General features: G+C 37.7%; 1 protein-coding gene across 1 annotated transcript in view; it reads left to right on the forward strand.

The window, feature by feature from the left end:
- RALYL (RALY RNA binding protein like) overlaps positions 1 to 27615 on the forward strand; it is an 850423-nt gene that overhangs the window by 773439 nt on the left and 49369 nt on the right. The window contains exon 8 of the mRNA XM_065895776.1: positions 7681 to 7853. Within this exon, the coding sequence (XP_065751848.1) occupies positions 7681 to 7853 (173 nt within the window). The remainder of the gene's footprint in view (positions 1 to 7680; positions 7854 to 27615) is intronic.

Genomic DNA, 27615 nt, shown 5'->3' on the forward strand with positions numbered 1-27615 from the left:
ACAAGACTTAAAAAACTTACCTCCAATTCACCCTTTCTCTGATAATTACTGAAGATATACTTCACCAAAACAAGGAGTTAAACCAAGGAACAGAATAACATGACTTTCCCAAAGCAGGGAATCCAAAGGCAAAGGGAATCCTCAGGATAATGACAAAGAAGATTCTAGCATATGAGCTGTGAAAGAGACCTGGAAAGTAATGAGTACAGATCAGACCTGCTCAAAAGTTCTGGGAGAGACTTTTTCAAGAAGATGAAATGGATTCAGTGGCTAATAGTTGGGGAAGTAAATTGGTTGAGATGAGAGTTACACATCTGATGGAGGGACAGGTAAGTTTGTTTAACCATATAGAAAGGAGTACATGTACTTAGTACAAGTACCAAGTTTAAAACAAACAAACAACCTAAGGCAATTTTTAATTCCAAAGAAAGTAAAATATTGTTTGGGAAAGAACAAATTATTCATTATATACTAACAAGTTAGCTGCCCAACGCATTTACATTTTTAAATTTATGTAAAAACTGAAAACTGATCTAATACAACTTACAATATAACTCTTGAGGGAGATGGGAAGTAAGTGAGGATGGGAAGTAAGCTGAATCCTCAGCTTCCCAAGGGTGATGTTAATAGATAGTGTATAAAACTAATCAAGAAGTAGCAATATAAACATGCTATTTAGAAATATAAGGGCACATATTTAAAAGAATTGGCTGAGTATAAAGCCCTTAAAGAGCTGGAAATGGTAAGCAAATGGGAAGAGAAAACTACTGTTTTTCATTAACAAGTCTTGTAGAAATATTTAACTACAAAAATTAAATGTTTTAAAGAAGCTCAATTTACAGGGGAAAAAAGAGATTGAGTTGTCTCTAGCAAATGGATCAAAACTTTTCCAACTGCTTCCTAGAGAGTTCCAATGGCCATCCCTCAGATAAGTGTCACTGGACACTTGTTAAAAATGGCAAGGAAGACTTCATTCAAGATTACTGTAATAGAGGTCAAAACTATTGCAATAGGGGATGGAAATTGAACTCAGCTCTACCAAAACAAAAGGTAGGAGGGTTTTTAAATGCAAGAGTGAGCTGTCTGAAAAGTATTAGAGGATGTTAGTAGGGAGGTTGATCAATATTATGAGGCTATCCATGTTTGCTGATTGACTCTATGGAAGTTAGGCTTCCTACTGGCCCACAGAGACTGGGAGCCCAGAGTCCTATCTTTTTCTGATGATTACATTTCAAAGGGGGAGCCTCCAGTTCTTGAAAAGACATGCCTGGTTATAAAAGATGTACAACTCAAAGGGGCATAGAAAGAATTTACAGGCACAAGGTTTCTAAAGTAAATGCTGTAAGAAAAAGGAGGTCAAGGTCCATAATCAGAATGGAGTCTGTCAAAAGTGCAGTCAAGCTGAGGGGAACGTTAAGGCTTTCTTAGTAACAACTCAATCATAGTCTTTAAAAATTGAACTCTTTCTCCTCTAAATATACTCTTCTCTCTGCACCCTGCCTCTGTCACATCACCATTACATAAATCCTGTCAGTCACATTGCCAACCTTGATATCATCTTCCATTCCTACTATAGCCAGTATTGCAAAATCTGGCTTTTGACATCTTTTTACTCCATCCCTTCTATTTTCTCAGTGGTACTGCTGATACTCAAGCCCGCTCACTTGCTCTATTGCAGTCACCTTATTTTTTTTAAGAACTTTTAGCTGTTCTTTATACTTCTAATTCCTCCCTAATTCATCTTCCTTGGGGCAAATAGATTTACACTACTAAAACATCCAAGGCCCCAGACTTGGGAATCAAACAGAACTAGGTTCACATCCTACTAGAGATCTAGTCCCAGAACTTATTGCCTGCATAAAATTTGGAGAGGTCGTTATAAAATTTATAAAATGGGTAAAATAATGTCTATTCCTTAAAATTATTGTGAGATTTAAATAAACACAATATCTCAGTAATTTTTTAAGTGATTTATATTGAATCTATGGTCACCTCAACTATCGAGGATACTTCTTGTGAACAACTTTGAGGTCTTTTTCACCAGGAGTGTACTTATGTAACTGATATGTTAATCTAAAGGCATTCCTCCTGCATACCTTTCCTAATGCTCATTTACATCATTGTTAGTGACAACAGCCATAATAAGTGCATCTTTCTAAATGGCATTTACTGGAATCATTGAGTTAAATTCATATTATACACAGGTACTGTAGAATTTTTTTAAAAAATACAGTTTATACTGCAATGTGAAAACAATAGTTTGAGGCTACTAGCTGGCTCTGATGAATAATGTGACTGTTTTTATATCAACATCCTTTCTAACCATCTGCTAAGTACAATACAGCTAGCAATTAGCTAGTAATTAAGCCAGTATGTCAAAAAACTTAATTGCCAACTCAACCAATTTTCAGTTATATTAATGATAATAGCTCTACAGCAAAGTGAATTTAATAAAAATGCTTTGAACATAAATCCCAACAATTCTAACTTGCCTTCTAAATCATATATACATGATGAAATAGAAATGAGAGGTACAGAAAAAAATATTTGAATATGAGGATTAAAATTTTATATCAAATTCTTTCCTTTCAGGGCTTTTTAAAGCCTGAGGCATTTTCCTTTAAACAGAAGTATTTACCTGTCACTTGCACTTCGTTTCCTTTGATAGCCATTGTTTAGCTTGAACATGTGCTTTTAACTAAGCAAATGTCTTCATTCTTGAATTTAAAATTGTCTGGTTCTTCCCTCCTACATGTTGGTGGGAATGTAAGTTGGTGCAGCCACTGTGGAAAACAGTATGGAAGTTCTTCAGAAAACTAAAAACAGAATTACCATATTATCCAGCAATCCCACTCCTGGGCATACATCAGACAAAACTATATTTCAGAGAGATATATGTACTGCTATGTTCATAGCAGCACTATTCGCAATAGCCAAGACATGGAAACAACATAAATGTCAATCAACAGATGAATGGATAAAGAAGATGTGGTACATATATACAATGGAATACTACTCAGCCATTAAAAAGAATGAAATAACACCATTTGCAGCAACATGGATGCAACTAGAGATTCTCATACTAAGTGAAGTCAGAAAGAGAAAGATAAATATCATATGATATCACTTATACATGGAATCTAAAATATGACACAAACGAACCTATCTAGGAAATGGAAACAGAACCATGGACATAGAGAACAGACTGGTGGTTGCCAAGGGGGTGGGGGTTGGGGAAGGGATGGAATGGGAGGCTGGAGTTAGCAGATGTAGGCTTTTATATATAGGATGGATAAACCACAAGGTCCTACAGTATAACACAGAGAACTATGCTCAATATCCTATGATAAACCATAACGGAAAAGAATAGTTACAAATAGAATGTATATATAATTGAATAATTTTGCTGCACAGAAGTAATTAACACAACATTGTAAACCAACTATACCTCAGTAAAAATAATTTTTAATTTAAAATAATTAAAACCTCAAAAAAAAATTGTCTGGTTCCTGAAGAGATTCAAAACACTCCCCTGGGGCTTCCCTGGAGGCGCAGTGGTTGAGAGTCCGCCTGCCGATGCAGGGGACATGGGTTCGTGCCCCGGTCCGGGAGGATCTCACATGCCGCGGAGCGGCTAGACCCCTGAGCCATGGCCGCTGGGCCTGCGCGTCCCTAGCCTGTGCTCCGTAGCGGGAGAGGCCACAAAAGTGAGAGACCCACGTACCACAAAAAAAAAAAAAAAATCTAAAACTAACTCACTTTTCTCACAAACGAAATGTTGTGGTTGCCCCTCACTCTGACTTAAAAAGTCAATAAAGACTCAAAATAATGCCACTGTTCAAAGGCAGCCTTCCTCCTGCAAGCACCTGAAGACTTCATAGTTTATTTTTCTCCTGGAGACTTGTCAGTTATAAACATGAACAATTTTTCTTTCAGAAATTCTCATACCTCACGATTGATTTTGCCTTAGTGGTGTGGGGCTCTTGTGTAGAATGTTTCAAGGAGGTTTCTTTTAGTTTCTTTGAATTTGTATTTTTGCTACCATGGTGCCAAATTCAAAAATCACTATGACTCTATGAAAAGAATTTGATACCCAGACATTTATTTTTGTTTTATTAGTTCCACAAAAATTCATGAATATATTCAACAAATATTTAATTTACATGTAAGCCTCTGAGCCACCAGGGATACAAAAACGTATAAAAAGGTTTCTGCCCCAAAGAAGCTTCAGTAGTAGAGACACAAATGCATGTGCGCATGTGCACTCACCCACACATGCACACACTCACAATAAAAAGTAAAAGAAGTAGAAAAAGAATTATGCAGATAAAGAGACTGTTATGAAGTTAAGAATAAACTAAAAACCTAACAACTACTAATAAACTACTCATTTCTAATAGAAGTAGAATTAGATAATTATTCATAAAAATAGAACAAGTTGCTTTGCTTCTTTCTATTTCAACAAGATAATAACTGGATCAAAACTGCTTGGTAAACTGTGAACCAACAGTTTTATAAACAAGATATGCTTTCATGTGTGATTTTTTTTTTCATGAACCCTATCACTGCTTAGTGATTATAACATTTCCCATTGAGATAATGACAAAAATCTATGGTGGCCACATTACTAAAGCACAGACTGAGTGTATTTCTGTTAAACTCCTATGAATCAATTGCCATTATAATTAAGTTTTTTTTCTCAACCCAGATAATGTCTTCCATGCAGCTAGGTTTCAAATTAATGAATGGATGAATGAGGATGTTATAGGATGTTTTTGCAATGAACTATATTAATACACAACTGCCTTTGAAATAGGTCATCAGAGGAATTACAGGTATGTTGTATATTAATACACAAAACAGAGTAACTTAAAACACTATGTCTGTCTAAACAGAAATTAAGGGACCACATCAAAGCCAAAATTGTCTTTGTAATATATGATTCTTAATGTTCAGTAGTGATGAATTATTTTGATATGGACAACTTATCTATAGCAATCAAGTAATCAATATAGATTCAACTCAAGAACTATTTAGAACTTCTTAAGAGAACATGTTTTTGTGCCCTTTATAGTTTAAAAAATGCATTCATCTCTTTTTCCTCATTTGAGCATACTGTAGCCTTCTGAAAGATACCATCTTTATGCTCATCTTTTAGAAAAGAAAATTACAGTTAATAGAACTAGTAATTAGCAAAAGTGTGGATCTCAAATCCTATATTCTCTCTAATACCTTATCTCTTCTCTGTATAAGGCATTCAATGAGGGGTACAGAGAACATCAAAATATTTCTTGATAACTGACTAGTATTGCACTTTTCACTTTATAAAAGATTGATATGTTTATTATCCCCTTAGAGTGTGATAATGACCTTTTGAGGCAATAGCTCAAGTTTCAAGAAAGCTTAAACACTAATGAGAAAAGGAGAAGACAACAACAGAACTATCTGATACACGTTTTGGTTGATCAAAGGAGGAGGGATTGTATTCAACTAAGAAGATCAAGAAAGTCAACTTGGATTCCAAAGATAACTGAAGCAAATTGTTACACAAAGCCAAATGAGGCCTATACAACTCTGAGATCTGGTCCTACATATATTCTCTGAAAATCCATTACACATTTTGGACCAGAGATTTTCTAGAGGAAAAAAAAAAAAAAAAGAAACAATATAACTTTCAACATCAAAAAGTGACGGTTCTTAGAGAACATATATTTCTGAAGTCATTAGAGAAGAAATAGATATGCCAGACCAAATGAATTTACAATATAATGTGAATTTTAACCAGAAGCCCATTTGTGTGTTATAACAAAAGAATAAACACAGTGACTTAAAATTGAGAAAGTTTGACTTTAGGAAAAGTTGTAATATTAGGGACATTTTTTATAGAATAATAATTATCCAATCCCAGACCTTCATTCCTTTTTCTTTCTTAAATTATCAACACCAGGACTTGAGAGTCAGGGCATTTGAACCACCAACATAGTGACCCAGAGCGGCTAGAAGTGAGGGTGTCATGTGATAAGTACAAAAACCTCTTTTAGGATAAAGAGTGGAAGATCACACTAAAGTAGCCAAATCCATGTGTCTTCCAGGATCAGCGATACAGAGGCAACAGGATGGAGCATAAGTCATGATTAATATCAGAGGATTCCAAACTTTTCAGTGCTCTCACTAGTCTGCCCATCACAGCTTTTTTTTTGAATTAAAATATAGTTGATTTACAATATTGTGTTAGTTTCAGGTGTACAGCAAAGAACAGAAAAAAACTGGTCTGGAACTGAACCTTGAACCCGCAATATCTCCTTGGAGTTATGCCTGTATTTATATAAGTAACTATTACTACAATTTTAAACAATTTATAGGAGAGGATATCTTCTTACTTATACATAATGTTTATCCATTTATTGATTTACATATTAGTTATGTTTGAAAAGATTTGTGCTGAGTCAAAATGTATATAACAATGCTTATTTTCCTTTTAACTCACATTACGAAAAATACCAAGAATGAATACCCCAAAATATTTTGGCTCTGTAAACTATCCTTATTGCTGTAAAATATAAATAAATAAACTCAAAGTGCAACATCTTTTAAAACTCGAATAATGGGATAATCATCTGATAAAATAATAATAATTAAAATGAGTGTGAAAAGCACATAGCTTTTGACATAGTCATGTACACATGGCAATAAGAGAAGGAGGTACATAAGATAATCTCATTTATTCAATACCCAGTGCTTCTTGGTATTTTCACAAGAGAAGAAAACCAACCACTAGGGGAAATAATTATTATGTTGTCAGCATAATTCCCATTTGGGCACATTTCTGTGAACGAAATGCACACACCCTGGCATTAGAGGGAATTTCGTTAATGCAGAATGTAACTTCATTTGTTGAGCACTTACTATTTGCAAATCACTAAACTAAACACTTTGATTTACTACTCCAGGCCCTGAAAGTTAAAATCTCTCTATCCTGATTGCGTGGATGAGAAAACTGAGGCACAAGGAGGGTTTATCATTTCAGCGTCGCAAAGCTTGTAAATGATGAAGCTCGACATTGAACGCGGGCTCTCTTACACCAGAATTTTATTCTTAACCCTTGTGGTTAACCACATCTACCAACAGAATTTAGAGTAAAATATCAAAGGAATGTTCACATGAACATGTTGACGGCCAACATATCTGCTTTTTTACTTTTTTCCTCAGTGAGTTTTTTGTCTTCTTCACTTAAGTTTGAACTTGTCAGTGAGAGCATTCTTCGTCCTCCTTCCTTGAGTGAACACATTCTATGTTTTATCTGATTTTCTTTCTTTTTTTTTTTTTTTTTTTTTGCTGTATTTTCTCCTTAGAGAGGACATCCTTATCAGAAAAAACTATATATAACCAGAAAGATCAATCTGTTTATGTATATCTTTGTTTTTTTATATACAAGTACCATCTGCATTCCCCAATTTTTTTGCTAATTCTGTTAAAAAATACTATGCTTACATGTAAATACACAGAGATATGAACATAATTTACATGACTGAATAAATTCAACCTTAACATAATTTATCTTCCTCACACACTTAATAGTACAGAGTTTACCCATTCATAGACTGTTTTTTCATGGTTTATCCAAATGGCTCATGAGCAACCCAAAGTAGTAGTCATTTGCTTTTTCCCCCCCTCCACCAGAAGCTCAGAAGAAGCAATTGGAAGAGAGTATAGAGCTGATCCAAGATGAATGTGTGTCAGAGAATGCAGATCACTCTACAGAGGAGCCTGCTGAAGGAGGGCCAGATGCCGATGGAGAAGAGATGACTGATGGGATAGAGGAGGACTTCGATGAAGATGGGGGTCGTGAGCTGGTAGGAACTAAACATTTGGTGTCCACACCCTTTGGTAATAGTACCAGCATGTCAGCGACTCATTCATTCTAAAATATAGATTAATTATTGGGGGCTTATTTCTTTCTTACATGCACATATTTAAGGCAAACTCAGGCAGTGCTTTGCACATAATAAGTGCTCAATATATTTTTGCTAATTTAAAATATGAGGGAATAAATGAATGAACAGGAATATTATATATGAGATTAGGTATATTTACAGGCTCATATGAAAGATTCTCTTTCTCAAATGCTTCATCATGAAAGGAATCTTTTGTTTGTGCAGTTACACATGAACTGTACGTGGGTATAATATGCTGGTAACAAAACAACCATTTACTGGACGATACATGGTTCCCCTCTTATTTAGTAGTGTCACTCACTGATGATAATTATATTAGTTACATGGCCAACAGCCCTTTGTACACTCTGCTCACTACGATGATCCTTTGGTGTATAGCCAGTTTATCATCTTCAGTGCCTGTGCTGCTTGATAACCAGTTTTTATGAGTTGCGGATTTGACTGAGACTTGATTCTTTACGAGTTTTGTTTTCCCCAATGTTGTAATCATTATACTGCTCATTTCCAGATGTTCTTTCCTGTAAAAACACAGCAGGGACTTGGTAAATATATGCTGATGAGAATGCTACTCCTCATATTTTATCAGCCATGAAATTAAATATACTATCTTAAAGGGACTGACTAATAAGAATAAGGCAAATGTGTGTATATGTGTGTGTGTGTTGCCAGCTCTCAAGTATCTATGGACTGATTAAATGAAACTTGACTTATCCTAGGTAATATCAGATTCCAATTTGTTTTAATACCTACTGTTATTTAACTGATTTTGTCATGGTTGTTATTTTGGCATGGTAACTAACCTATCCCTAGTTTCATTTATGGAATTCTATATTGATTTTTAACATTCCAGCTGTTTAAATTGCATGGTACCTTTATTTAAACTTTTCAGATATGAGTCTTTAACAACCACCCTTATTTTTACAAAAGTCTGTATCAGTTTGAAGGACTTGAGTACCTATTTTTAGATCTAGAGTCTGTTGAGCAGGGACTAGAATGAAAGACTAACAAGTTTCTCAGCTTCTCCTTAGGCAGGACTTTAATCCAACAACATAAGTTCCTCAAGCCATTCTAATCAGACTTTTGCTGTCACCATCTCATTGTGACTGCTTTTGTTGAGATCTCTGGAGGCCTCCATGTTGCCATTACCAATGGTTGCCTCTCCGTTCTTATTTTAATTAACCTGTCAGCAGAATTTGGCTGAAAACTGGTTAGGAGAATTTCTCAGAATACTAGTTGTTCATTCTCATTCACCCGTGCTAGAAACTTTCCCTCCATATTCCCACTAAATAATGGAATAGCCCAGGACTTTGTCATGGGCCACCTTCTCTTTCTACACACTTTCACAAGGTAACTTCATCAAACACCAGAGCTTTGAGTATTATTTATAGGCCAAAGATTCCAAAATCTATATTTCTACTTTTCATCTCTTCCTGGAATTCTAAACTCAAGTAGATGCCTCTCTCCTCATAAATGTTCAATAAACAATTGAAACTTAACATGCCAGAAACATTCTTGATTTTTTTCAGCCATCTTATTACTTTCCAGCCTTCCTCTCTCTGGTAAACAGCATCATTATCCACACAGTTGTTAAAAACCAAAAAGACAACGATTACCTTTGATTCGCTCCACTTTCCCCCATACATTCTACCTCCAAATCATAGCCCAAAGCTAGTTACATCTCCACTACAGCTAAACTGACTTTTTTGCTTCAGCCCATTCAATCCATTCTCCACACAAGGAGGATAAAAATCTTTTTAAACTGTATACCAGATAATGCTACTCCCTTGCTTAAAACCCTACAGTGCTTTTATCACACTTAGAATCAAAATACCTAAGTGCATGAATTTAAATTGAAATTGGGTGGAAGATGCCAGGAGAGAGAGAGAACTTGCTGAGGAGAAAGAAAGTCCCCAGTGCTGACGGGAAAGGGATTTAGGACACAGTTGTATGTATAGGCTGGCCTTCGACGTGAAGAGGGACACTCTTTCATTGCAACAAACTGTAGTAAGTCTGAGGATTTGGTGGCAGGTGCTTGAGGGAATTCAAGCATGAACTGTAAGTCAGAGGGTGATAATCTCTGGAGAGTGAGGAGAGATTGGCATTGTCACATATTTAAGGAGAAAGGAGAAGATTTGAAGAAGCAAGTATGGAAAACATAGAACATCACTAATTTGGAAAACATATAAAGATTGATGGTTAGTGTCCACAGCCAGCTGAGGCTAGAGACCAAGAATTAAAGAGTAGTAGTTTGCAAACTTTAAGGTGCATCAGAATAACTTGGAGTTTGTTAATTCCCATTCCAGATGGTTAAAACACATATTGCTGTGTCCCATTCCAAGAGTTTCTGATTCAGTATGCTGAGTGTGTCTGGGAATTCACGTTTCTAACGGGCTCCCAAGTCATGCTGATGCAGCCAGTCTGGGGTTCTCTTTGAGAACCACTGTTGATCAGGGAAGGAGGGGAACATAGAAGGGGGCTGAGAAGGAGAAAAAAGAGGCACAAAGGGAATAGAAATCCTTATACCATTAAGGACCAGAGGAAAGGAAAGGAAAGGAATGAGAGAAAAGCAATGGTTGTACTCAGAGACTGAGATATTTCAGAGGAGTGACAGGTGATGAGAAAATCCATGGGAGGGGGGGATGGAAGTGGGATCTTAAGAAAAGTCACTGCATATGAAGAATTCAAGGAACTGAGAGTCTCAGATGCAAGATAGCTCATCTACATGTGCATAAAATCATTCCAAATATCAGATAGAAGTACAAGAGTAAGACAGCTATGAAAAGTCAGCTGGCATGAAAGAGATAGCAAGGCCCATTTTAGTCCCAGATCTGTCACTATCCAATCCAATCGATTCACCTTAAACATAACTTTTCTGAGTCTCAACTTTCTTATCTGCAAAATAGTAAGGTTAGGTCAGAAATTTCTAAAATCCATTTTGTTTGATCTTTCCTCTGAGTCTGTGTTCCAGGAACACCATGTCTGAAAGAGCAAGGGTTGAGCATGCAGCCAAGGGAACAAAACCAAACCATGGTGTTTGGTTTATGTTCTAAATACACAGAAAGTAACTGATTAGAACTCTGGCTGCCTGAAGGTTCTCAGGTTTTCTCCCTCAACTCCAGCATTATAATTGGGGGTTTAGCTAATTGGAGGTAAGGATACTATCTCTAGTATCTCATTTCATTTCTAAAACTTGGAAAACAATGAGTGAGGGTGAGTGTAGTACTCAGTCCCTGCAGTCTAAATGGAGACAGGGGAGTCCCTCCCAGTGATTGGCCAAGAGAAAATTCCCTGTTCTAGTGTCTACTATTTTCTCTTTTCCAGACCACATGAACAAAATCATCCTTGGTTCCTGAAAAGGAAAGTAAAAACACAAATCTTCTCTTTTTGAAGAGTGGGTATGATTACAGATTCAGCAAGGATACAGTATAATTAGGTCTTTAGCACATACAGTAGCAACCAAAAGGAAGAACTGGCATCCACGTGCTCAGTCAGCTGCTCAAAGAAAATCTGAAATGAATGGGAAACAAGACTTGTATCTGAAGCAAAGGAGATCCAGCAAAATGTGATAATGGGACAGCCATATGCGGTGGCACCCCTTGTGGAGCATGTGGGAAGCTGCTCCATACATTGCCTAGATCTAAATATCCAGTTAGTGAAATCAATTTCCATTAAGCAATCCATTCAACTAACGTTCAGGTGCCTACTGTGTGTGAATCAGGTGCTACAAAAATTGTACAGATAACTAAAACTATTGCTTTATGTGTAAAATGAAATGTTTAAGTAAATGGTTCTTTTTCTCAAGTAGCTTAGTGCCTTAGAGAAGACTGATTTCCTCATGTAAAAAATCATATACTTGGACTTCATAATTTATAAGAAGCAAGCCAGGGCTAAAAATCTGTGATTCTGTAATAATCTATGCCTATATATTTCATTAGTGCCTATCAATTAAGACTTGAATATATTTAAAATTGAACTCTATATTGACGCATTATACATACACTATTAAACTGTTACCATACTCATTTCTGAATAAATTCATTAGCAAATATTTATTGATTGACCACTAATGAGATTTTTGCTATGGGGATAAAGAAGGAAATCATATTTCTTCCATCAAAAAGGCTAACAAGAACTCTACTTGTTTCAAAATGGCAGAGTAGAAGGACGTGCTCTCACTCCCTCTTGCAAGAACACCCAAATCACAACTAACTGCTGAACAATCATTGACAGGAAGACACTGGAACTCACCAAAAATGATACCCCACAACCAAAGACAAAGGAGAAGCCACAGTGAGATGGTAGGAGGGGCAAAATCACAATAAAATCAAATCCCATAACTGCTGGGTAGGTGACTCACAAACTGGAGAACACTTATACCACAGAAGTCCACCAACTGGAGTGAAGGTTCTGAGCCCCACATCAGGCTTCGGAACATGGGGGTCTGGCAACAGGAGGAGGAATTCCTAGAGAATCAGACTCTGAAGGCTACCAGGATTTGATTACAGGACTTTAACAGGAATGGGGGAAACAGAGACTCCACTCTTGGAGGACACACACAAAGTAGTATGCAATTGGGACCCAAGGGAAAGAGCAGTGACCCCATAGGAAACTGCAGCAGACCTACCTGCGAGGGTTGGTGAGTCTCCTGCAGAGGTGGGAGCTGGCTCTGTCTCACCGTGAGGACAAGGACACTGGCAGCAGAAGTACTGGGAAGTACCCTTGGGGTGAACTCACCCAGAGTCCACCATTAGCCCCTGTAGGCTCCAGTGTTGGGTTGCCTCAGGCCAAACAATGAACAGAGAGGAAACCCAGCCCCACCAATCAGCAGACAAAAGGATTAAAGTTTTACTGAGCTTTGACCAACAGAACAACAGCCAGCTGTACCCACCACCAGTCCCTCCCATCAGAAAAATTACACAAGCCTCTTAGATAGCTTCATCCACCAGAGAGCAGACAGCAGAAGCAAGATGACCTACAATCCTGCAGCTTGTGAAACAAAAACCACATTCACAGAAAGATAGACAAGATGAAAAGGCAGAGCTCTATTTATCAGATGAAAGAACAAGATAAAACCCCAGAAAAACAACTAAATGAAGTGAGATAGGCAACCTTCCAGAAAAAGAATTCAGAATAATGATAGTGAAGATGATCCAGGACCTCGGAAAAAGAATGGAGGAAAAGATCGAGAAGATGCAAGAAATGTTTAACAAAGATCTAGAAGAATTAAAGAACAAACAAACAGAGATGAACAATAAAATAACAAAATGAAAAATACACTAAAAGGAATCAATAGCAGAATAACTGAGGCAGAAGAATGGATAAGTGACCTGGAAGACAAAATGGTGGAATTCACTGCTGCGGAACAGAATAAAGAAAAAAAGAATGAAAAGAAATGAAGACAGCCTAAGAGACTTCTGGGACAACATTAAACACAACAACATTCACATTATAGGGGTCCCAGAAAGAGAAGAGAGAGAGAAAGGACCAGAGAAAATATTTGAAGAGATTATAGTTGAAAATTTCCCTAACATGGGAAAAGAAATAGCCAACCAAGTCCAGGAAGTGCAGAGTCCCATACAGGATAAACCCAAGGAGAAGCACACTGAGACACATAGTAATTAAACTGGTTAAAATTAAAGGCAAAGAAAAATTATTGAAACCAGCAAGGGAAAAATGACAAATAAAATACAATGGAACTCCCATAAGATTAACAGCTGATTTCTCAGCAGAAATTCTACAAGGCAGAAGGGAGTAGCATGATATACTTAAAGTGATGAAAGGGAGGAAACTACAACCAAGATTACTTTACCCAGCAAGGATCTCATTCAGATTCAATGGAGAAATCAAAAGCTTTACAGACAAGCAAAAGCTAAGAGAATTCAGCACCACCAAACCAGCCTTACAACAAATGCTAAAGGAACTTCTCTAAGTGGGAAACACAAGAGGAGAAAAGGACCTACAAAAACAAACCCATAACAGTTAAGAAAATGGTAATAGGAACATACATATCGATAATTACCTTAAAAGTGAATGGATTATATGCTCCAACCAAAAGACACAGGCTTGCTGAATGGATACAAAAACAAGACCCATATATATGCCCTCTGCAATAGACCCACTTCAGACCTAGGGACACATACAGACTGAAAGTGAGGGGATGGAAAAAGATATTCCATGCAAATGGAAATCAAAAGAAAGCTGGAGTAGCAATACTCATATCACATAAAATAGACTTTAAAATAAAGAATGTTACATGAGACAAGGAAGGACACTACATAATGATCAAAGATCAATCCAAGAAGAAGATATAACAATTATAAATATATATGCACCCAACGTAGGAACACCTCAATACATAAGGCAACTGCTAACAGCTATAAAAGAGGAAATTGACAGTAACACAATAATAGTGGGGGAATTTAACACCTCACTTACACTGATGGATAGATCATCCAAACAGAAAAATAATAAGGAAACACAAGCTTTAAATGACACAATAGACCACATCGATTTAATTGATATTTATAGGACATTCCATTCAAAAACAGCAGATTACACTTTCTTCTCAAGTGTGCATGGATCATTCTCCAGGATAGATTACATCATGGGGCACAAATCAAGGCTCAGTAAATTTAAGAAAATTAAAATCATATCAAGCATCTTTTCTGACCACAATGCTATGATATTAGAAATCAATTACAGGGAACAAACTGTAAAAAAAAAAAAACAAACACGTGGAGGCTAAACAATACATTACTAAATAACCAAGAGATCACTGAAGAAATCAAAGAGGAAATTAAAAAATACCTAGAGACAAATGACAATAAAAACACAACAATCAAAACCTATAGGATGCAGCAGAAGCAGTTTTAAGAGGGAAGTTTATAGCTATACAAGCCTACCTCAAGAAACAAGAAATATCTCAAATAAACAATCTAAACTTACATCTAAAGGAACTAGAGAAAGAAGAACAAACAAAACCCAAAGTTAACAGAAGGAAAGAAATCATAAATATCAGAGCAGAGATAAATGAAATAGAAACAATGAAAACAAGAGCAAAGATCAATAAAACTAAAAGCTGGTTCTTTGAGAAGATAAACAAAACTGATAAACCATTAGCCTGACTCATCACGAAAAAGAATGAGAGGACTCAAATCAATAAAATTAGAAATGAAAAAGGAGAAGTTACAACAGACACCGCAGAAATACAAAACATCCTAAGAGACTATTACAAGCAACTCTATGCCAATAAAATAGACAACCTGGAAGAAATGGGCAAATTCTTAGAAAAGTATAAACATCCAAGACTGAACCAGGAAGAATTAGAAAATATGAACAGACCAATCACAAGTAATGAAATTGAAACTATGATTAAAAATCTTCAAACAAACAAAAGCCCAGAGTCAGATGGCCTCACAGGTGAATTCTATCAAATATTTAGAGAAGAGCTAACACCATCCTTCTCAAACTCTTCCAAAAAATTGCAGAGGGAGGAACACTCCCAAACTCATTCTATGCGGCCACCATCACCCTGATACCAAAACCAGACAAAGATACTACAAAAAAAAGAAAATTACAGACCAAAATCACTGATGAATATAGATGCAAAAATCCTCAACAAAATACTAGCGATCAGAAACCAACAACACATTAAAAGGATCATACACTATGATCAAGGGGGATTTATCCCAGGGATGCAAGGATTCTTCAATATACACAAATCAATCAATGTGATACACCATATTAAAAAATTGAAGAATAAAAACTATATGATAATCTCAATAGATGAAGAAAAATCTTTTGATAAAATTCAACACCAATTTATGATAAAATCTCTCCAGAAAGTGGGCATAGAGGGAACCTACCTAACTCAACATAATAAAAGCCGTATATGACAAACCCACAACAATCATCATTCTCAATGGTGAAAAACTGAAAACATTTCCTCTAAGATCAGGAAGACAAGGATGTCCACTCTCACCATTATTATTCAACATAGTTTTGGAAGTCCTAGCCATGGCATTCAGAGAAGGAAAACAAATAAAAAGAATACAAATTGGAAAAGAAGAAGTAAAACTGTCACTGTTTGCAGATGACAAGATACTATACATAGAGAATCCTAAAGATGCCACCAGAAAACTACTAGAGCTACTCAATGAATTTGGTAAATTTGCAGGATACAAAATTAATGCACAGAAATCTCTTGCATTCCTATACACTAATGATGAAAAATCTGAAAGAGAAATTAAGGAAACACTGCCATTTACCATTGCAACAAAAAGAATAAAATACTTCGGAATAAACCTACCTAGGGAGACAAAACACCTGTATGCAGGAAACTATAAGGCACTGATGAAAGAAATTAAAGATGATACCAACAGGTGGAGAGATATACCTTGTCCTTGGATTGGAAGAATCAATGTTGTGAAAATGACTATACTACCCAAAGCAATCTACAGATTCAATGCAATCCCTTTCAAGTTACCAATGGCATTTTTTACAGAACTAGAAAAAAAATCTTAAAGTTTGTATGGAGACAAAAAAGACCCTGAATAGCCAAAGCAATCTTGAGGGAAAAAAATTGGAGCTGGAGGAATCAGACTCCCTGACTTCAGACTATACTACAAACTTCACTAATCAAGACAATATGGTACTGGCACAAAAACAGAAATATAGATCAGTGGAACAAGATAAAAAGCCCAGAGATAAACCCACGCACCTATAGTCAGCTAATCTTTGACAAAGGAGGCAAGGATATACAATGGAGAAAAGACAGTCTCTTCAATAAGTGGTGCTGGGAAAAATGGACAGTTACATGTAAAAGAATGAAATTAGGACACTCCCTAACACCTCACACAAAAATAAACTCAAAATGGATTAGAGACCTAAATGTAAGACCAGACACTATAAAACTCTTAGAGGAAAACATAGGACAAACACTCTTTGACATAAATCACAGCAAGAGATTTTTTTAGCTCCTAGGGTAAAATGGAAATAAAAACAAAAGTAAACAAATGGGACCTAATGAAACTTAAAATGCTTTTGCAAAGCAAAGGAAACTATAAGCAAGATGAGAGACAACCCTCAAAAGGAGAAAGTATTGGCAAATGAATCAACAGACAAAGGATTAATCTCCAAAATATGTAAATAGCACATGCAGCTCAATATTAAAAAAACAAACAACCCAATCCAAAAATAGGCAGCAGACTTAAATAGACATTTCTCCAAAGAAGCCATACACATGGCCAAGAAGCACATGAAAAGCTGCTCAACATCACTAATTATTAGAGAAATGCAAATCAAAACTACAATGAGGTATCACCTCACATCAGTTAGAATGGGCATCATCAGAATATCTAAAAACAACAAATGCTGGAGAGGGTGTGGAGAAAAGGGAATCCTCTTGCACTGTTGCTGGGAATGTAAATTGATACAGCCACTATGGAGAACAGTATGGAGGTTCCTTAAAGAACTAAAAATAAAATTACCATATGACCCAACAATCCCACTACTGAGCATATACCCAGAGAAAACCATAATTCAAAAAGACACATGACCCCAATGTTCATTGCAGCACTATTTACAACAACCAGGTCATGGAAGCAACCTAAATGCCCATCAACAGACAAATGGATAAAGAAGGTGTGGTACATATATACACTGGAATATTACACAGCCATAGAAAGGAACAGAACTGGGTCATTTTTAGAGACGTGGATGGACCTAAAGATGGTCATACAGAGTGAAGTAAGTCCAAAAGAGAAAAACAAATATCGTGTATTAACGCATATATGTGGAACCTAGAAAAATGGTACAGATGAACCAGTTTGCAGGGCAGAAATTGAGACACAGATGTAGAGAACAAACTTATAGACACCAAGGGGGGAAAGCAGCAGGGGTTGGTGGTGGTGGGATGAATTGGGAGATTGGGATTGACATGTATACACTAATGTATATAAAATGGATGACGAATAAGAACCTGCTGTATAAAATAATTAATTATTTATTTTTTAACAAAAGTAAATAAAAAGGAATAATTGCAAAAAAAAATAATAAAATTTAAAAAGAAGGCTATCAGTTACCTGAGCTACAGACAAAACATACAAAGCCCTCTATTATGATAAGACCAATATGAAAGATGTAATTTACAAATGGGGAATCACATAAAGTATATTTAATATCCGAAATACATTAGATATTTCATATTAGGTAGGTGGTGGGTGGGTGGGTCGATGGATCAATAGATAGGCAGATAGATAAATAGATTTTTTTGATAAAACTACTATAAACTTCACAAGACATTTACCTTTCAAGCTCTTTTACTTTTTCCATATCTACCAAAATTGTAATCCCCTTTTATATAAAATAACGTAATCCACAAAGAAGTAGTCTGTGCAAAAATGGAAATTCTATAGAAAAGTGAGTGCTTAATGCTCTGCTAATTCAAAAGGGTGAATGAACTCTCCTCAGGTGTATGGGGAAAGATGAATGAGATAGGTGACTCTCTACACCTGAGGGTATCATGAACTGTCAGCTACGTTCAGGAGCCTTTGAGAGGCTAGTCAGTGCTTTCCAAAGCAAAGTTTTTGGTGAAGTCACGTCCAAAGACCCTAAGGTGCTTGCTAAAAATGCTGATATTGACTATCTGGGGAAGAGCTCAGGAATTTGTAGTTTTACCAGGCTGAGGTTTGAAACTATAGAGCTACATCAATTCCCAAAGGAAACTATAGACAGACCAAGCATTTAAATGCATTAGAGAATTTGAGTTGTTTTGAATTCTACTTGTAATTACTTTTGCTGACTACGTGCAATCAAATCAGGCAAATCTAGTAAGAATCCACAGTGGAATTACCTAGCTGGATTGTGTAACACTTGGGCATGAAATCTCAGTACTACATTGTAATATATCTTTCAGCGTTTAACAAAACATTCAACTAAGCAGTAAGTCACCTGGGCTTAACAAACTTGAATTGCTATGCACATTGGGGAAGGTCTGAACCACAAATCCAATGCGATAGTTGAAGAGAGCTCAAAGCAGGCTTTCTGATACACCACTGAAAATCTTGAATGTGTAAAGCATTCTGATCAATATTCTTGGCCTTCATGAGCTAGACTGAAAATGTTTCCTTCTCTTTGAAGCTTTTTGTTTCTTTCCTAATGAAATCCTTCACCTGGTTGCTCCCCCGTATCAACTGTGCTTTGATCTCTTTTTAATATCACCATATGGACTAAACTAGCTAGAGGACAAAAAAGAACTTGGGAGACACATTCCCAACGGTAGTGCCAACTGAATTGGTTAGAGGTATATATCACAAGGGAGCAAGAAAGTGTTTACTTAACCTGTTTGATTTGGATCTGTATTCAAAACCTTCATCTTGAACTCTGTCAATCCATTATATGCTATCTTCCCTATCCTCCTGAAAACAGATACTAAGCACATAAAGAAAGCTTCCATTCATAATTTAAATGGAGTTAGGGATAGAATGAACAATCATGGTGAATGTGTCCTGCAAGTGACCTGGCCTGGGTGACATGCTTCTGAGGCAAAAATGGCCAAGGCCATGACAGCTAAGTGGCTAGCTCTTCTCAACAGAAATAGGATATGGCTAAGACTTTGAGGCAAAGGGTGTGATTGACTGACATAGCTGCCCTGGCTTCCCACCTTGGAATCCAGCCTCTTTGGGAGCTCTGATCCTTCTATAATAAATGTTCGTCAGAGTGAATTTCAGACTATTTCTTTTGGCATCTCCCTTGATTTCAATCATTTTTATTTTTGCTAAAGAACTCTGCTTAGCTCATTAGGGTGAACTTTATTTTCCCCAGGAGGCTAAATGGCTTAGTTGTTAAAAACATGAACTCTGTCTGCAGTCAGTTAAATTTGAATTTCTGACAGAAGCAGTTCAAATCTCCATGACTTTGTGCAAGCTAGTTATCTATGTCTTTCATCAGTAAAAAGGGATTGATAACAATATATGCCTGATCTGGGATTGTTGTGAAAAGTAAATGAGGTAATATTCAAGAAGCACATGCCTAGCACAAAGTAGACATTCAGTTAAATTTTGCTAAGTGTTTGTGGTTTGTTCTTTAAATTCATTCGTTTAATTTTGCTAACCCTAATGTTTCCACGCCTATGTAGGTATAAATTAGGTCATAGTTAAATTAAAGTCTAACAGCGTCATAGGAACTCTTGCATAGTTGCAGTACCTGGCCATCCCCTGTCTCTCCCAATTGTTTCTGGGAGGTTCCAGGAAGTGTCTCAGCTGTGTGCAGGATCATGTCTGATTATGTGCTCCAGCTGCCTGCCCACCACCTGCTCTCCCCTTGAGGGTACAGTTTTGCTGCAGCCTTTGCTTCTGCCTTTTGTGACAGAACATTGCTCTATGCCAGTAGGGCTGCCTCTTCTGCACCTAAAGATGCAATATCCACAAGGTACACCTGGAAGAGGTTCCTTTCATGTCTCAATGTGAAGCCACACCAGGTTCCAAACTAAAACTGGAAGAATGATTCCCCTCTCTCTAGCTCAAAGTTAGAAGTTGTCATCCAGAGCTTGCAGCCTGAACCCACAAAATCCTTGAAGCCCAACAGCTCAAGAAAAGCAGCCTCTTGAGCTGTTGCCTGATATTTGCAACCCCTCCCTGCTTCCACCCTTGTCCCTCTCACATTGCTCTCCAAGAGGCAACAAATTTCGTCCTGTTAAAACTTAAGCCAGGTCATTGCATTTTAAATTCACCAATAGCTGCCCACCTCACTCAAAGTAGAAACATATGTCCTTACAGTGATCTCCAAAGGCCTGTGTTATCTGGTCCCTGTCCCCTCCCTGATGTGGCTCTGAGTTCTCTCTCACTCAGCCCACGACAGTTACACTGGCTTCCAGACACACACCATTCAGCTCCTGCCTCAGAACCTTGGCGTTTGATGCAGCCCTGAATGTGGAGATCAGGAAAGTGGAGTCCAAATCATAAAGGGTCGTGTTGCTGTGCTAGATGTTTGAAATTTATCCCATAAATTTCTAGTAAGTAAATCAGGAATTGCCTGTACATAACAGAGGATTAGGATGCAGTGTAACCTAGTAACCTGATGCAAATTTTTCTGGAGTGAGATAGAAGTAGAGTTTCCAGATCTGGCAAATAAAAACACAAGACACCAGTTAAATTTGATCTTCAGATAAAAAATGAATTAATTTCTAATATTCCATGGAACATACTTGTAACTATATATATATATATATATATATATATATATATATATATATATATATATCATTTATCTGAAATTCAAATTCAGCTGAACTTCCTGTCATTGACCTGGCAGCACTCCATAGAAATAGTTTTGACTACTGGCCTTCAACACATTATTTAACTTTTTTCAGCCTCTGTATTGTTATCCATGAAATTGGAATAATAACGCCCCCTCATAGGGCTCTAGTAAGAATTAAATGAGATAATTCATGAACTGCACTTAATAAAGTCTCTAACACAATTTAAGAAGCAAATTGCAACTATTGTTATCCTTATTGAGATTATCATTGTCATCTCATTTTGCAAGTGAAGCTTTCAATAAAACATTACAAAATTTCTAGCAACATAATTTTTCATATGGAACTTTGTCTTTAAAGTCTCTAGAGAGTCAGATTTGTTTAAAAGCACTTCTTATTTGACAAGAAATCCTTCAGGAAACAAATGTAATATTCTGAGAAGAATCATACTTTGCTTTCATCTTGTTAAAATTTTCTTTGATTTTATACATGTTGACTTATTCAATTCAAAAGGATTCCTTTTCAAGTGCTTTTATGAATTTTTTAAAAAAGATAATGCTAACAGTAGCCTGCGGTGATATATGGCTTTTATTTTGGTTTTTGCTATAGATTTGCTCTGCAGCTCATGTGATCTGGCTCCCGGTTTTTGTTTTTTTTTTAACAACACCTTTATTGCGGTATAATTGCTTAACAATGGTGTGTTAGTTTCTGCATTATAACAAATTGAATCAGCTATACATATACCTATATCCCCATATCTCCTCCCACTTGCGTCTCCCTCCCACCATCCCTAACCCACCCCTCTAGGTGGTCACAAAGCACCGAGCTGATCTCCCTGTACTATGCAGCTGCTTCCCACTAGCTTTCTATTTTACACTTGGTAGCATATATTAGTCCCTGCCACTCTCTCACTTCGTCCTAGCTTACCCTTCCCCCTCCCCATGTCCTCAAGTCCAATCTCTACATCTCCTTCTTTATTCCTGTCCTGCCCTTAGGTTCTTCATAATCTTTTTTTTTCTTTAGATTCCATATGTGTGTGTTAGCATACAGTATTTGTTTATCTCATTCTGACTTACTTCACTCTGTATGACAGACACGAGGTCCATCCAACTCACTACAGATAACTCAATTTCATTTCCTTTTATGGCTGAGTAATATTCCATTGTGTATATATGCCACATCTTCTTTATCCATTCAACTGTCGATGGACATTTAGGTTGCTTCCATTTCCTGGCTATTGTAAATAGAGTTGCAATGAACATTTTGGTACATAACTCTTTTTGATTTATGGTTTTCTCAGGGTATATGCCCAGAAGTGAGATTGCTGGGTCGTATGGTAGTTCTATTCTTAGTTTTTTAGGGAACCTCCATACTGTTCTTCGTAGTAGTTCTACCAGTATACATACCCACCAACACTGTAAGAGGGTTCCCTTTTCTCCACACCCTCTCCAGCATTTATTTTTTGTAGATTTTTTGACGATGGCCATTCTGACTGGTGTGAAGTAATACCTCATTATAGTTTTGACTTGCATTCCTCTAATGATTAGTGATGTTCAGCATTCTTTCATGTGTTTGTTGGCAATCTGTATATCTTCCTTGAAGAAATGTCTATTTAGCTCTTCTGCCCATTTTTGGATTAGGTTGTTTGTTTTTTTGATATTGAGCTGCATGAGCTGCTTGTAAATTGTGGAGATTAATCCTTTGTCAGTTGCTTCATTTGCAAGTATTTTCTCCCATTCTGAGGGTTGTCTTTTCATCTTGTTTATGGTTTCCTTTGCTGTGCAAAAGCTTTTAAGTTTCATTAGGTCCCATTTGTTTATTTTGTTATTTCCATTTCTCTAGGAGGTGGGTCAAAAAGGATCTTGCTGTGATTTATGTCATAGAGTGTTCTGCCTATGTTTTCCTCTAAGAGTTTGATGGTGTCTGGCCTTACATTTAGGTTTTTAATCCATTCTGAGTTTATATCTGTGTATGGTGTTAAGGAGTGCTCTAATTTCATTCTTTTACATGTAGCTGTCCAATTATACCAGCACCACCTATTGAAGAGGCTGTCTTTTCTCTATTGTGTATTCTTGTCTCCTTTATCAAAAATAAGGTGACCATATGTGCATGGGTTTATCTCTGGGCTTTCTATCTTGTTCCGTTGATCTACATTTCTGAACAACATTTCTGTTTTTGCGCAAGTACCATACTGTAACTTTTTTTTTTTTTTTTTTTTTTTTTGCCATATGCGCAGGCCTCTCACTGCTGTGGCCTCTCCCATTGTGGAGCACAGGCTCTGGACACGCGGGCTCAGAGACCATGGCTCACGGGTCCAGCCACTCCACAGCACATGGGATCCTCCCAGACCAGGGCACGAACCTGCGTCCTCTGCATCGGCAGGTGGACTCCCAACCACTGCGCCACCAGGGATGCCTGATTAATGTAGCTTTGTAGTATAGTCTGAAGTCAGGGAGCCTGGTTCCTCCAGTTCTGTTCCTCTTTCTCAAGATTGCTTTGGCTATTCAGGGTCTTTTTTGTTTCCATACAAATTGTGAAATGTTTTGTTCTAGTTCTGTGAAAAATGCCAGTGATAGTTTCATAGGGATTGCATTGAATCTGTAGATTGCTTTGGGTAGTAGAGTCATTTTCACAATGTTGATTCTTCCAATCCAAGAACATGGTATATCTCTCCACCTATTTGTATCATCTTTAATTTCTTTCATCAGTATCTTATAATTTTCTGCATACAGGTCTTTTGTCTCCTTAGATATGTTTATTCCCAGGTATTTTATTTCTTTTGTTTCAATGGTAAATGGGAGTGTTTCCTTAAATTCTCTTTCAGATTTTTCATCATTAGTGTACAGGAATGCAAGAGATTTCTGTGCGTTAATTTTGTATCCTGCTACTTTCCCAAATTCATTGATTAGCTGCAGTAGTTTTCTGATAGCATCTTTAGGATTCTCTATGTAGAGTATCATGTCATCTGCAAACAGTGACAGCTTTACTTCTTCCTTTCCAATTTGGACTCCTTTTATTTCTTTTTCTTCTCTGATTGTTCTGGCTAAAACTTCCAAAACTCTGTTGAATAATAATGGTGAGAGTGGGCAACCTTGTCTCTTTCATCTGCTGTGTGTTTCTCTGTCTTCTCATTTTGCTTAACCTACTGTGTTTTTCCTTTTCACTGGCTGCAGGTTCATAGTTCCCATTCTTTTTGGTGTCTTCTCCCAGTGGCTAAGGTTGGTTCAGCTGGTTGTGTAGGCTTCCTTGTGGTAAGGACCGGTGCCTGTGTTCTGGTGGGTGAGGCTGAAACTGATCTTTCTGGTGGACAGTACCGAGTTCTGGTGGTGTGTTTTGGGGTGTCTGTGACCTTATTATGATTTTAGGCAACCTCTCTGCTAATAGGTGTGGTGGTGTTCCTGTCTTGCTAGTTGTTTGGCATAGGATGTCTAGCACTGTAGGTTGCTCATCACTGAGTGGAGCTGGGTCTTAGCATTTAGATGGAGATCTCTCAGAGAGCTTTTGCTGTTTGATATTACATGGGGCTGGAAGGTCTCTGGTGGACCACTGTTACATGGGACTGGAAGGTCTCTGGTGGACCAACGTCCTGAACTTGGCTCTCCCACCTCAGAGGCAAAGGCCTGACAGCCAGCTGGAGCACAAAGACCCTGTCAGTCAAATGGCTCAGAAGAAAAGAGGAAAGAAAGAAAGAAAGAAAGAAAGAAAAAAGAAAGAAAGAAAGAAAGAAAGAAAGGAAGGAAGGAAGAAAAAAAGAAAGAAAAAGAAAGGAAGGAAGAAAGGAAAGAAAGAAAAGAAAATAAAGTTATTAAAATAAAAAATAATTATTAAAAATAAAAAAATTACGTTATAAAAAAAAGAAAAAAAAGAAAGAGAGAAGAGAGAAACCAAACCAAAAAACAAATCCACCAATGATAACAAGTGCTAAAAACTATACTTAAAAAAACCAAAACACAAAACAAGAAAACAAACAGAACCCTACGACACATGGTAAAAGCAAATGTATACCGACAAAATCACACATAGAAGCATACACATACACACTCAAAAAAGAGAAAAATCAAAATATATATATATATCATTGCTCCCAAAGTCCACCACTTCAATTATGGGATGATTTGTTGTCTATTCAGGTATTCCACAGATGCAGCATACATCAAGTTAATTGTGGAGATTTAATCCACTGCTCCTGAGGCTGCTGGGAGAAATTTCCCTTTCTTTTCTTTGTTCACACAGCTCCTGGTGTTCAGCTTTGTATTTGGCCCTGCCTCTGCATGTAGGTCCCTTGAGGCCATCCGTTCTTCCCTCAGGCAGGATGGGGTTAAAGTAGCACCTGATTAGGGGGCTCTGGCTCACTCAGGCCGGGGGGTGGGAGGGGTACGGAATGCAGGGTGAGCATGCAGCAGCAGATGCCAACGTGACGTTGCAACAGCCTGTGGAACACCGTGTGCTCTCCTGGGCAAGTTGTCCCTGGATCACAGGACCCTGGCAGTGGTGGGCTGCACAGGCTCCCAGGAGGGGAGGTGTGGATAGTTACCTGGGCTTGCACACAGGCTTCTTGGTTGCTGCAGCAGCAGCCTTAATGTTTCATGCCCGTCTCTGGTGTCCGCGCTGATAGCCACAGCTCACACCTGTCTCTGGAGCTCGTTTAGGTGGTGCTCTGAATCCCCTTTCCTCACACACCCGAAAACAATGGTCTCTTGCCTCTTAGGCAGTTCCAGACTTTTTCCCGGACTCCCTCCCGGCTAGCTGTGGCACACTAGCCCCCTTCAGGCTGTGTTCACGCAACCAACTCCAGTCTTCTCCCTTCACTGACCTCTGAAGCTGGAGGTCAGCTCCCAGGCCCCACCCACCCCAGCAGGTGAGCAGACAAATCTCTCTGGCTGGTGAGTGCTGGTCAGCACTGATCTTCTGTGCAGGAATCTCTCTACTTTGCCCTCTGGACCACTGTTGCGGTGCTCTCTTCCGTGTCTCTGAAGCTTCCCCCCCACCACCACCACCACCGCCATACCGCCGTCTCCTCCAGTGAAGGGGCTTCCTATTGTGCGGGAACTCTTCCCCCTTCACAGTTCCCTCACAGTGGTGGGTCCCGCCCCTATTCTTTTGTTTCTGTTTTTCCTTTTTTCTTTGCCCTACCCAGGTATGTGGGGGAGTTTCTTGCCTTTTGGGAAGTCTGAGGTCTTCTGCCAGCATTCAGTAGGTGTTCTGTAGGAGTTGTTCCACATGTAGATGTATTTCTGATGTATTTGTGGGGAGGAAGGTGATCTCCACATCTCACTCCACCATCTTGAAGTTCTCCCTTCTGGCTACCAGTTTAATCAAAGATGGTCAATTGTGGTTTTGAAGAATCTAAGAATTTGACAAGACTTAATATATCACATTTTCTATGGTCACCCAGCTATTCATTAAAAGGACCAAGAAAAAAAAAAAAAAAAAAAAAAAGGACCAAGAAATTTTTAAATAAAATCATGGAAACTCAGTAATGTGCCATGTATTTTTAGTTGCTAATGATTCAAAGAACAAGGCAGTGGCTTCTGATTCTCTGGAGCTCTCACTGGGTAGGAGAGGGATGTGCTCAAGCCAGAACAAATAAACAGATATTAACAAAACAGTGTGATAAGTGCAAATATCACATTCATCATGACATATGGGAAGTGAAATGACAGAGCAAATGAATATGAACAGACTTCACAAAGGTTGTGACATCGGGGTTTGATTCTTAATGAAAAAGCCTGTGTAAGGAAAACAAAGGCTTAGATTGCATTACCAACAGAAAATGGAAAATACCAAGAGGAAAGGCTTGAAAGATTGATGTCTATTGAGAAGTTGGTTGATTCATCTAGCTAAAGCAGTGGTTCTCAGTGGGTGGTCCCAGGACCAGCAGCATTATATGATGTGGCAACTTGTTAGAAAGGCAAATTTTCAGGAAAGCAATTTCTTAGGGTCTAACTCAGGCTCACTGAATCAAAAACTCTGGGAGTGAATCTCAGCAATCTGTGTATTAACAAGCCCTCCAGGTGATTCTGATACCTACAGTTTGAAAATCACTGGACTATAGCAACAGGGTTTTCAAATCTGGATGCACATAGAATCACCAAGTGAGCTCTTTTATAAATCTCAAGGACATGGGCCTCAAGCTTTAACAATTAAATCAGACCAAACTTGGGGGTGGGGCCCAAGCAAAAGTCCAAAGATTTAGCGCGTGGCCAGGCTTGAGAACACTTGAGATAGAGCACATTGTACGTGAAAGAGGAAGGGTGAATAGGTACTTCACCAAAGGAGAAATATGCACATAAAAACTCACTTGAAACCATTAGTATTCAGGAAGATAAAAATTAAAACAACAATAAAATAACACTGAACACTGCCCCCACCCACCCCCAGAATAGCCAAAATTGACTGATAGGA

This window comes from Phocoena phocoena, chromosome 17 (genome assembly GCF_963924675.1).
Source record: "Phocoena phocoena chromosome 17, mPhoPho1.1, whole genome shotgun sequence".
Taxonomy (NCBI): Eukaryota; Metazoa; Chordata; class Mammalia; order Artiodactyla; family Phocoenidae; genus Phocoena; species Phocoena phocoena.